Source organism: Lepisosteus platostomus, chromosome 6, assembly GCF_059453375.1.
Source record: "Lepisosteus platostomus isolate fLepPlt1 chromosome 6, fLepPlt1.hap1, whole genome shotgun sequence".
Lineage (NCBI taxonomy): Eukaryota > Metazoa > Chordata > Actinopteri > Semionotiformes > Lepisosteidae > Lepisosteus > Lepisosteus platostomus.
The window spans coordinates 63,259,300-63,267,197 of record NC_142616.1 but is presented as its reverse complement, the minus strand read 5'-3'; the positions used below and the strand labels follow the sequence as shown (position 1 = coordinate 63,267,197).

The window sequence follows — 7,898 nt, the reverse complement described above, 5'->3', positions numbered from 1 at the left end:
CTGCTTCTCTCCCACTCCTGACAGTGCAGTGCTTATGCACTCTATGGATGGTTATCGTCTCTGCTTAAATGTCATATGCATTCCATTAGGGTTCAGTATTGCTCTGTTGCTTTAGCTTTGTAGCTTTAGCTTCTATACTTTGATTACATTGCAGTGTATTTCATTACCTTAGATCTACAGTATGCAGGCTTTGTTTGCAGCAATCAGCAGCAGAAGTACACAAAAGATTGGTAACTCTTTTATCAATTTTAAAGAGGAGAGAAATAGAAAAGACCGGATCAAATGCAGTTTCAAATAATACAATGTTTTACTTTTGTTTTTCACAGGTAAATCTCTCTTTAGAAACTAACAGCAGTTTTGACACCAACAAACCTTTCACAATCACATTTTCTAATGACAAAAAGATAGTAAATCGCCAGTGTAATGACCAAATTTGAAACAGCGAACACAAAAAAAAAATCGCAAGTTTCATAGCTTTGCACTTCGTGTGCATAAAAGTTCCTTACAAACTCCCATTTTCTCCAAGCAGGTTTTGTGTTGACAGCTTGGAAAAGATCATCGTTAATTAAATAATTCAGTCCTCCCACCAAAAGATTTCTTTTGTGCCCAAGCCACTTGTGATCTATTTGAATATTATCACAATATGTATAATGGTTGATTTGTAAACTTGGTGTTCACAAACATCAGCACAACCATTGCCTTATTCTCAGTTTCAGTATTTTATGGAAGTTGACTAAGTCATGAGAGTCAAACTGAGTTTAATATCACTTGTTCTGGACATAACTGTTACTAAAATGTAACTGAAAACATTCTTTATGAACAGTCAATCCACTAAGTAAAGAAATTATCAAGAATATCCAGGAAAATCTCATGAATTAAAGTTGAAGTCAACAAAATAGCAAATCAGTCAGAGCAATTAATGTAGTAATTCAGTAGGTTGAGGTTACATACACAATTTACTGATGTGTTAAACTATCCGTTAGAGTTAACAAACCTTCAAGTTACACACTTTCTTTTTTCCTTTCATTCATGTTTGTAAAACACAACATAAAAGAAAGATATATTTTATATGCAAAATAAGTAAATCTCGTAAGTCTTTACTTCTTTAAACAACTTCATACAAAATCAATAACATTCATCTTTTCAATGACAATATATTCAAAATTAAATATGCGTTAAACTGTTATTTTAGATTTTTAAGAAAAACAGAAAACCTTTGTTATTCATCACTCAAGAGAAAAACAGTGCCAAAAGCTACTACTGTACATTCATCCTCTTTATTTTGCAATGCAGAAAGCTAAAAGCTTCACATTAACATTGCTTTAATAAAACAATAAAGTATTCATTTTTCCACCTTTGCTGCTTTATAGTTATATTTTTCTAGTTCTTTTTACAATGCTGATCTTCTCAAAAGGAGAAGAAACCAGGGAACCCACCCTTCGGTTAACCCAAAACAAGGCAATAGCATTTCTTCTGGTCGATTCAGAAAAAGCAGATAATTGTTTAAGGGCCAAAAGGATTTTCTGTATATAATCCTCTTGTTCCTACTTTGCATTAAAATAAAACTTGCATTAACAGTAAGAACTGCATCATATACTGTTGTATACTGATGAATCACTAGTGATTTAAAGTGCATCTTGATACTATCAAAGACGTTTCTCAGAGTGGTGCACGAAACAGTTGATTAAGTTCATTTATTTTCAGGATTGCTTCTTAGAAATTCATCTTTCAGGAACCATTCACATGTTTACTTGCCATGAGAAATCAACCACTCTTTGAAGGGGCTAACCAATTAATGTTGCAAACATGATTTTACACAAGAAGGGTGGACTTCCGAAATTCTGTAAATTTTTAAATCAAGAAAACAGTGCACATCTAGAATCTGCCACACTGAAACAACTTGAACTGGTGAAAACCAATGGATGATACACATCATCTGTTTCAGTGGGCTCTAAGATATGAGCTAAAGACATTTCACATCTTGAAACTCAGATAGGTGAATGCAAAGAAACTGCAATTAAGAAATTGCATTTTCGGTTTTACTTATTTATAGAGCTGGTACAGACCAATGCATTTTGCTTGATGTGGAAGCACAATCTATACAACAAAAATGCAAAAATGCAAAACATTTATTAAACAAAATGATGTACTAGTACATCATTGGACTTTATCCTATTTTTAAACCTACACAGGCACAGAAAGAGCTAGTGAACATTAATTTTCTTTCCTTTTTAATATTTATTTTTAAATGTAAGCAGACAATAAAATCTTGTGCCCTATGAACACCAAAATCTGTATGTAAAACATACAGTACATACAACAAACAAACTTCAAAAAGACAAGTTGCTGTATAACATATCAGAAGTCTTCACAGACATTTTTGTTTTCAAAAAAAGTTTTTGTCTTGGGTGAGAGTACACAAAAATTGCCAGAATTGTTTAAAAATTACAACAAAATGTTAAATGGATGTTAAGTGCGCACATTTACAAGCAAAACTTTTCTGTTAAAACTGCATGAGAGGGTAGACCACACCAAAGGAGTATGCATGTGTACAGAGTTCTTAGTAAATTCTTTACTTTGCAGCTCTGCTCCTGCTACACAAATAAACATCAGTGATGTGCTTGAAGCATCATCATCCTGAGATGAGGTTTCCTAACCCGGTGCAAACTGACTAAAACTAACCAAACTAATTTTTTTTTTCCCTGAATATAAGAATGCACATGAGGCTAGTACTAGAAAAATTAAACAAAGTCAAAGTCATGTGGTACACCAATCTGAACCTTTTTTTTAAAGAAAGATTACTTTCAAATGTTAAAATGAGTAATCGGAGCCACAGTTAGAAGAAAATCAAGGAAAACTGCATTACCACTGTCAGCGTTGATTAAACTCAGTTTAATCATGTGTAATGTAAGAATTCTGTGTCTTATAAAATTTCTAGGAAAAATAGTATTCTCCAAACTCGCCCTGCGAGTGATAGCAAACAATGGAAATGCTGATGAAGAAGGACTAAGCACAAGAACAGGAATTGTACCCAAGAATTACACTACAGTAGGTCTTTCCCCACAGCAGGGGAAACAATCATCTCTCAACCCGTAGACATACATTTAAATTTGGAATGGTCTGAGTAGATCTACAAATTAGAAACATACTGTATCTATACAGAGTTCTTCAATAATAATCAAAGGTATAAAAGTTTTACAACACATTTTACATAGATATCATTCTAACAGTAAATACTTACTAGTGTCACAGGTATTACAATGGGATACTAATATCATGAAATGTTTATATTATCATTTATTTTTACAATTAACAAAAGGTCACCTTTTTAATTATGTCATAATGCATATTTTAAAAATGAACTTGTTAATAGTTTGCAAAACAAGCGTGTCTCTATATTTGATTTCTTTTTACAAAAATAAAAAAACAAGTCATTTCACTTCCTTTTTGTAGTAGTTTTTAGAAATGTGTTTCTTTTTCTGTGATAGTGGAGATATTCCCATCCCCTTTCAGTTTGGCATCACAGTCATTTACTGCATAGGACAATGAGCTTCCACTAAGTTTACCTCGCATTCTCAGATCTGAGCTTGGAGTGGTTAGCTTTTTAATTTTCTGAAATCAAGACACACAAAAAAAAATAAGTTTCTGAAGAAAGAAACAAACTTTCCAACACTTTAAATATATCCTCAATTTTCCTCTTGCTTCTGATAAACATTTGAGTTGGGTTCGCTTGCTAACTTGCTAACAATCACACAGTACATCCTATAGATATATTATTTCACACTGCAAACGAGACAACATAGGACCTTTTTTCTTTCTTTTTCATATAGACTCCCTTTTTTTTCTTTGTTCAAATATTTGCTTGTAAATCCTGACTATTACGTTTTTAAAAGAACCTTTGCTCATCATCAGAAATGGGCTTCTTCACTAATTTTACAGGTGTGCCAGGAAACAAAAAAATTTCTTTAGATTACATATTGGACCTACTGTATATTGTATTCTGTCTTTTTTTCTCATCACACAGCATGTAGCTGACACAAATTTAAAGCAATATACTATATTTTGACAAAGCTTTTTATACACCAGTCTTTCATTATTTTTTTCTCTGCATTCTCTAGACTTGGTTAGCAACGGTAAGATACAGACGTAAACATGCCATGCAGAAAATACAGTTATACAGTACTGCAATAAAGCATTTTTTAAAGCATGTTTTTTTTTTTTAAAGCACACTTCATACATGTTATGCCCCAGTGTGTGGTCCATGTGTATTTTTGTTTGCTATGTTCCACACTTCCTGACCTTGATTGTTCTCCCTCCCCCATTGGTCCATCATTACACCATTGTTTCTGTATTACATCATCTTCAATTAACTTTCGACCAATCAGAACTCAGCTTATTCAGTATATAACTTGGAGGTTTTCAGAATGAAGGGGCCTTTCGTTTAACTTCGGTCCCGTTTCGCTTTTGGTTTTGCTTTGGCTTCGCTTTGTGTGTGTTTTCGTATAGCTTCGGTTTGTGTTCGTCTTTGTTGGTTTGTGTTCGTCTCCTCGTACTTTCGTTTGTTTGTGTTATCCTGTATTTCGCCATTACCTTGCCCAGATGTATTGTATCAACCTCTTTGTTCTTTTGTACCCTGTTACTTGTGTCTACTCTCGTTTTCCCTTATTGGTATTCGTAGTTCACTTGTGTATTTGTGTGAACTTTTGTGTAAGGGGTTTGGTAGAGTTGGGGTATGTCCTTCGCTACCTGTTAAAGGGGTAACATTTATTTTAGGAAATGACCTGGCAGGGGGTAGAGTATAGCTTACTGTTTTTTTCCCCTTGCTTTAACAAACATTAGATGTTTGTTTTTATGGGTGGGGGTGTTACGTCCCAGTGTGTGGTCCATGTGTATTTTTGTTTCTATGTTCCGCACTTTGATTGTCCTCCCTCCCCCAATGGTCCATCATTACACCATTGTTCCCGTATTACGTCATCTTCAATTAATACTCGACCAATCAGAACTCAGCTTATTCAGTATATAACTTGGAGGTTTTCAGAATGAAGGGGCCTTTCGTTTCACTTCATTCCTGCTCGGCTTGGCTTTGGCTTCGGTTTTGGTTTGCTTTTGGTTTTGCTTCGGCTTCACTTCTTCGTTTCGTTTGTTTCGCTTCGTGTGTGTGTTTTCGTATAGCTTCAGCTTTGTTGGTTTGTGGCGCATTTCGCCCTTACCTTGCCCAGACGTAATGTATCAACCTCTGTGTTCTTTTGTACCCTGTTACTTGTGTCTACTCTCGTTTTCCCTTATTGGTATTCGTAGTTCACTTGTGGATTTGTGTGAACTTAGTTTAGGTTGTTGGGTACATTCTGCACATGTAGTTGATCTCTGTATTAGTGACACTAGTTTAGGAGGGCTGAGTGCCGTTTTGTCTTGTATGGATTTGGGTAGTCAGTGAAGGTTAGCTAGGGTGTTTGAAGACGCCGAAGACCGAGTGTTTCTGGTTTTCTTTTGTAGTTAGGTCAGTTTTCCCTCACTTTCAGCTCTTTTGTTTGTTTTCTTTTCTTTGGCACTGCTCTAGTTTCCTCTCCCTATGTGTTATTGTGTACCACTCACCTTAAAATCATCACTTTAGCCCCGCCACTTGTTATCACACTTCCTAAGTCCCTCACCAGAACCCACCTGCTTCCAAAAACTATCCTAAATATTACACCCCTTTACCCCTAGACACTTGGGGTCGTAACAAATAAAAGTATGCATTTGTGTTGAACCACTAAAAAATGCTCTTTACCTCTGAAAAGGTTCCTTCTGTTGTCCAGAGTTTGAAGATAATGCCCAGAGGAATACAGACCATGGATGACAGAGCCATCATCCAGCCTATCCCATATCCCCAGTCTGGATACACATAAACATTGTTGTACTTTAGAGGCTTGTACTTAATTAGGAAAAACAGAAAGATTCCCTGAAATAAAAAAGCAATAAAAAACAAATGTAAAAGAGGATTCAACCTTATGCACACATTTCAGAAACATGTAACAATCTATGAATTGATTTTACTTGCACCTTAATATTCTCACTTGAAGCAAGTATTTAACTCAAATGAGCTCACTTGGTGCATACACCTATTCCGAAATGCTTTTTATTCATAGCTGGGGAATTTAAAGCAACACTCAGCTCAGTCTTTCAGATGCATTAACTTCCAGATGTAGAAAAATGAAAGAGATTTCAATCAACTTTTCAACATACCGCACAGATGCCTGGAGTTAAGAACATCCAACACCATTTAATAAAAAACACTGGCTTATATCCAATCATATCTTCAATATTTTGGTAGAACCTATCGCTTCCTGTTAAAAAAAAACATTTTAACCAAGAAAGTTAAAACAAATTAGTAAATAAACTTTGTTACCAATACCAAGTAAGGTTATCTTATTTGTCATCCGTGAAACATTTATGTGCTAGAACTTTTAAAAAGATAAGAAATGAAGTCAAAAGGAGGCAATTTGCATTTGTGTAAGAAAGCCATTACATTTATCACTTTCGTTTACAATCACACCAAAAGGGAATATATTGTAACTGACCAGCAGAGGGAACCAAAACAACAATAATAAGATTAGTAGAGAAGAAAACATGCAGTACGTCTCTCCATCATTACAGGATTTTTGTCATTGACACTATCTTAACAATATAATATTATATTTATTCTTTTGAACATACACAGAAAGCTACACAATTTGGCACAAGTATGCACCAATCGATTCTATAGTCACCCACGCGTTAACATGGGCATCACCATGATTCTTACCGTATACCCAGCCTATACATATAGACTCAAAGATTGCTACGAACAGCAGGCACATTCCGCTGGCTGCATATGAATCAAACAACTGGAAAATATACATCCCACCCTGTGAAGAAAAAACAGAAGGTTAGACATGACTTTGCATACGACTTTGGAGTTTTACTCCGATTCTGCAATTAAAGAAAGAAAAAAGGTTCTATTTTTGTACTTTTGCTGTCAAGTGGCAGAAAGATACCCGTGTGATGCTCCTAAAATGCTCTTCAAATGACAACTCAGGGTCAAAAGTAACACCTAGGTTTCTAAATGTCATCGAGGACTTGATTTCAATACCACCAACAACAACTTTGCAAGGCTAAGGGGCAAAATGAAAACCTTACACAGAAAGGTGACTGTGGAAATTGACATGACAACAGCTTTAGAAGTGTCATAATTTAGAAACTGGTGCCTGGCAGCCAAATAAGAGCTAAGACAAAGAAGAAAACACTTGAGATCCCTATAACTCTTCATATGATGAAGTAAGATGCCCTGGTTGACACTACCAAAATCTGCACATTATTTCAGAAGTCAGTGACATGAGTGTGAACTACCCTAACAAGAGCTGTATTAGTATTGTCTCTTTCTAAACTGACAGCAAGGGTTCAAAGAGTTCATTGAATGACATATAAAATGTAATTGTGCCACTGATGTCCATTGCAAAATATTTGGCAAGAAAAGGTAAATTGGAAATTACAACATACTGTAGCTGTGGGTCCAGATTGGGCTTTTTAATATGGTTTACTAGTAGTAGACATTAAGCTCATAGGAAAAAGACCAGATTTCAAGGATTCATTGATAACATTAATCACAAAATGGACAGAAAGCAGATAACCAGGCCTTGAGGGAGAGAGAGTAGGGGCACAAGAATAAGGTCCAAGACAAAGACAGTGCAAACATTGCATTAGCTGAGAACAATGAGTGTCTTCAGAGTAGGAACCTTTCCATTAAATGTCTTCTCCCTGACAGTGACAGTGTTAGTATCTGTCTGCATTCACTCTTTTTTGCCTAAATAATTATTTGACCCCTGTGTAGCATGTGTGGTCACACCCCATCTTCAAAATACTGCTTTAGGCATCTCCAAAAC

The 7,898-nt window shown here is 35.4% G+C and overlaps 1 protein-coding gene across 4 annotated transcripts in view; it reads right to left on the bottom strand.

Moving 5' to 3' along the window:
- Positions 1-283: 283 nt before the first annotated feature.
- Positions 284-7,898, bottom strand: part of slc6a11b (solute carrier family 6 member 11b) — a 43,733-nt gene continuing 36,118 nt past the window's right edge. For all 4 annotated transcript variants that reach the window (XM_088636828.1, XM_088636829.1, XM_088636827.1 and 1 more), the window contains exons 12-15: positions 6,782-6,884; positions 6,223-6,323; positions 5,768-5,938; positions 284-3,612 (exon numbers count right to left, since the gene is read on the bottom strand). In XM_088636828.1, the coding sequence (XP_088492954.1) occupies positions 3,460-3,612; positions 5,768-5,938; positions 6,223-6,323; positions 6,782-6,884 (528 nt within the window). In that variant the 3' untranslated portion in view covers positions 284-3,459. The remainder of the gene's footprint in view (positions 3,613-5,767; positions 5,939-6,222; positions 6,324-6,781; positions 6,885-7,898) is intronic.